The following is a 3,795-nucleotide window of genomic DNA, read 5'->3' as shown; positions in this document are numbered from 1 at the left end:
ACATGAAAAGGCATAGGAAATTACAAGAAAATCATAAAATTTAACTAATTTTAAAAATTAAGATAATTAGTTATTATTAAACTAAATTAGAAATTATTTTTGAAATTAAAAAAATGTAGGAATTAATTGAAGAAAATAAGAGAAGGCAAAATGTTGTAGCAACTGATTGAACGTAATTGCACAAAATTACAAAACTGATCTTATTCATTTTGATTTACTCAAACAACCTTCCTAATTTGAGTCATAATATTGTTTTTCTCAATCACCATCAATTCGTCATTCATAGCCTTTTGCCATTTGGGGTGTTGAATGACATCGGCAAGTCTCATAGGGTCTGATTCTGCAAGAAAAGCAAAGTGAACCAAATTTCCATTGTCATCAACTTCATCATCAAGATTTACTTCACAATCTTGAAGATATACAGGTTGTCGTCGTTGCTGCCTTCTTGGTCGCTCCATCATAGTTGCAACTTCAGGTTGAATTACAGCTTCAGGTTGAACTGCAGGTGCTTCAAGAATTACAAATGATCTTCACTGCCTTATCATCCAACTTCGATCTTGTTGCCTTGGGGACATGAGCATAAGTAATTGACCTAAATACCTTCAAGTGTTGCACGTTGGGTTTGAATCCACTTCATGCCTCAATCGGAGTTGTGTTAGGAACACTCTGAGTGGGTGATCTGTTTATCAAATATACAATGAAAGGCTCTAATCTCTAGTCGATGTGGGATCTCCAACACACCCCCCTCACACCGAGACTTCCAACTCGTGCGTGGAACTATATATTATGGGTGGTCCGATAGCGGCCCGATAGCGGGTGGCACGATAGGCCCAACAAATACTCGCTAGGATAGGCTCGAAATGGCTCTAATACCATATTACAAAGTGGACTTTAAGCCTAACTCAACCCCATAAAACCGGCTCATAGGGTTGAGGTTTGCACCCACTTATATACAATGAAAGGCTCTAATCTCTAGTCGATGTGGGATCTCCAACATTATGTTATGTTGCAACCCATCGCTATTCTTTCTCTCGGTAACTCCGTTGTGTTGAGGTGTGTAGGGACAAGTTATGTTATGTTGCAACCCAAGTTCTTTACAGTGTCTCTTGAATTCATTAGACTTGTACTCACCTCCTTCATCACTACGCACCATCTTAATTTGTCTGTCACTCTCTCTTTCAACAAATGCTTTAAATATTTTAAAGCAGTGAAATACCTCATCCTTGCCTTTTCAATACATAAATTCGGGTTTTCCTTGACAAACCATCAATAAAGGTTAAAAAATACTTATTACCTCCAACTGATGATATGTTCATTGGGCCACAAACACAAAATTTAAGTGCCCAAAGCGTAAATGCCATAACCATGATTCATTATTCACTATTGCATTCAAGCACTTGAAATCACCCATATGAATATCTACTGGAAACATGCGGTTTTTTGATAAAAAGGGATTTAAGAATCAAACTACCTTTTTTTATCAAAAATTGATAATTTATTTTCAACTATGTGCATCACATAACCCTTTTCGGTCAACTGACTCATCCTCAACAAATTACTTTTCATATCAGGTATATAGAAAACATCATAGATGTACCTGTGATCACCATTCTTAAATGTGATAAGAATTCTCCCTTTTCCAGTCACCGGAACAAACATGCCATCACCGAATTTCACTTTTGTGCGAAATGAGTCATCCAAATCTGCAAACAACTCCTTACCACACATGTGATTTGTGCAACCTGTATCTAAATACCAAGTTTGATTGTTTGGAGTTTCATTTGATGTGGTTGTCATTAGTACGGCTTGATCCTCTTCATCTTGTTCGTGATTACTGTCTTCTTGAGCACAATTGACAGCATGATGATCACCTTTTGTTCTGCACTCATTTGCATAATGGCCATGTTTATGGCAATTATAACACTCAACATTTAATTTATTATAAATGCCTACTCGTCCTCCGCGACCACGTTCCCCGCACCAAGTGTCTCCATGATTCTGGCCACCACGACGACCTTTGCTAAAATAGCTACCATGTTTATGATAGGAGCTACCAATTGAGGCTTGTGCTTGTAAAGCCTGTTCAATTGGTTTTTCAATCTTATTGTCATTCATTGTCATTCATCCGCTGCTCATGCGCTCGTAGAGAACCAGACAATAACCTTACTGTCATTTTTGAAATGTCATTGGCCTCTTCAATTGCGGCAACAACATGTTCATCTGATTTATCAAGGCAAGAACTTTATTCTTTATTTATATAGACATCAATAGTCTATGTGGTTTCTATCTGCAACAATTCATATTGGCGTCTTAGGGTTTGAAGACGCACCTCTTGATCTTGTGATCACCTTTCTAATTAGTTGACAAAATTGTTAAAGCCTCACTGGAAGTTGTTGCTCCTTCAATCTGCTCAAACGTCTCATCATTCATCTCTTGATGATGGATGAGATACAAAGCCTTATTGTCCTTCTTTTTCTGATCACGATGCGCTACTCGTTGCGCCTCAGTTGCATTAGCAGCTAATGCAGACACTCCACTCTCAACGACATCCCATAACTCATGATAATCAAACAAAACTCTCATCTGCACACACCACCGATTATAATTTTTTCATCAAGGATAGGGACCGATAATTGGATAGAATTCATGATAACAAACTAGCTCTTGATATCAGTTGTAGGAACTAATTGAAGGAAATAAGAGAAGGCAAAAGGTTGTAGCAACTGATTGAAAATAATTGCACAAAATTGCTGCAAAATTGATCTTATTCATTTTGATTTACTCAATCATATATATAATAAAATTACAATTACTGGAAGCTATAAAATAAGAATGAATACTAACATACCTGTAAACTGACCATTAATGCAATATAATGGTAAAATAGTTTAAGGGTAATAAAATCAGAATTAATAACCAACAAAAATATCTGGGTCATTTTGGTAGGCATTCCTAATTAGGAGAATGAAAATGTATTTTTATGTATAAGGGTTGGACCACTCCTGAAGTGGTTCCCATTTATTTATTTTTTATTGTTGATAAAAAAAATTATTAATAAAAATTTATAAAATAATTTTTAAATTGCTATTATCTAAATTAGCTACAAAAATTTTAACTACTAATATTTAGACTAATTTATAATATAAAATATTAGTAGCTAAAATTTTGATAGCTAATTATTAGATACTAATTTAAATATTACTTTATAAATTTTTATTAATAATAGAAATTACTTTAAATACAAATAATTTTGTACTCTTTAAAATAGTATTTAATGCAGTGACTACCTTTTTGTCTTTAAATTTAATTGTTATTTAATGAATTTTTTTAATGAGAATAGCTGAAATATTCTATTTTTTTATATATAAAAATTATTATTGATAAAAAAATTATCTTTGATAAAAAAAATGTATCTTGATATACTGTAGAGTTAAATTTTCATTATTTTAACAATCTTATTTATTATTCATCACAACACTCACATCACGATATTTTATTTAGTGTAAGATATGAATTGGACCATTTGGTCACTCGAATATTGTGTCATATGCTCGGCCACCAGAGTGTGTTCAAGGTTTCATTCACTTACGTGATTAAAAACACTTCAGATATATATAATAGGACAAACCTTGTTTTTTAAGTAATCATGAAACATATTACTAAATAACTAATAACATTCTACTTACGCAAAACCAACCTATTAATCGAAGTTAATCATTAACTACTATTAAGTCACCTAAATATAGTACCATAGATAAGAACAACATTTATTGCCCATTTATTATTAAACGGGAT

General features: G+C 33.4%; 1 protein-coding gene across 1 annotated transcript; it reads right to left on the bottom strand.

Annotated features, from left to right (window-relative positions):
- Positions 1-218: 218 nt before the first annotated feature.
- LOC137827998 (uncharacterized) lies at positions 219-2,863 on the bottom strand. Its single transcript, XM_068634387.1, has 6 exons — positions 2,849-2,863; positions 2,385-2,583; positions 2,163-2,220; positions 1,954-2,079; positions 1,560-1,879; positions 219-499 (listed from the first exon to the last, which is right to left on the bottom strand). Exons 1-6 carry the CDS (start codon positions 2,861-2,863, stop codon positions 219-221), a joined length of 999 nt encoding a protein of 332 aa, XP_068490488.1.
- Positions 2,864-3,795: the final 932 nt, after the last annotated feature.

The sequence above is a fragment of the Phaseolus vulgaris genome, chromosome 7 (assembly GCF_000499845.2).
Source record: "Phaseolus vulgaris cultivar G19833 chromosome 7, P. vulgaris v2.0, whole genome shotgun sequence".
Lineage (NCBI taxonomy): Eukaryota > Viridiplantae > Streptophyta > Magnoliopsida > Fabales > Fabaceae > Phaseolus > Phaseolus vulgaris.
This window is presented reverse-complemented; position numbering and strand designations above follow the sequence as displayed.

Bases quoted from the DNA above. Each gene is read 5' to 3' on its own strand.
- LOC137827998 (XM_068634387.1), bottom strand. The intron at 2,221-2,384 runs GTGAGGCTTTAA...TTGATAAATCAG, and splicing joins TGAAGGAGCAACAACTTCCA to ATGAACATGTTGTTGCCGCA. The intron at 500-1,559 runs GTAATTTGTTGA...AAGCACCTGCAG, and splicing joins CTATATACCTGATATGAAAA to TTCAACCTGAAGCTGTAATT.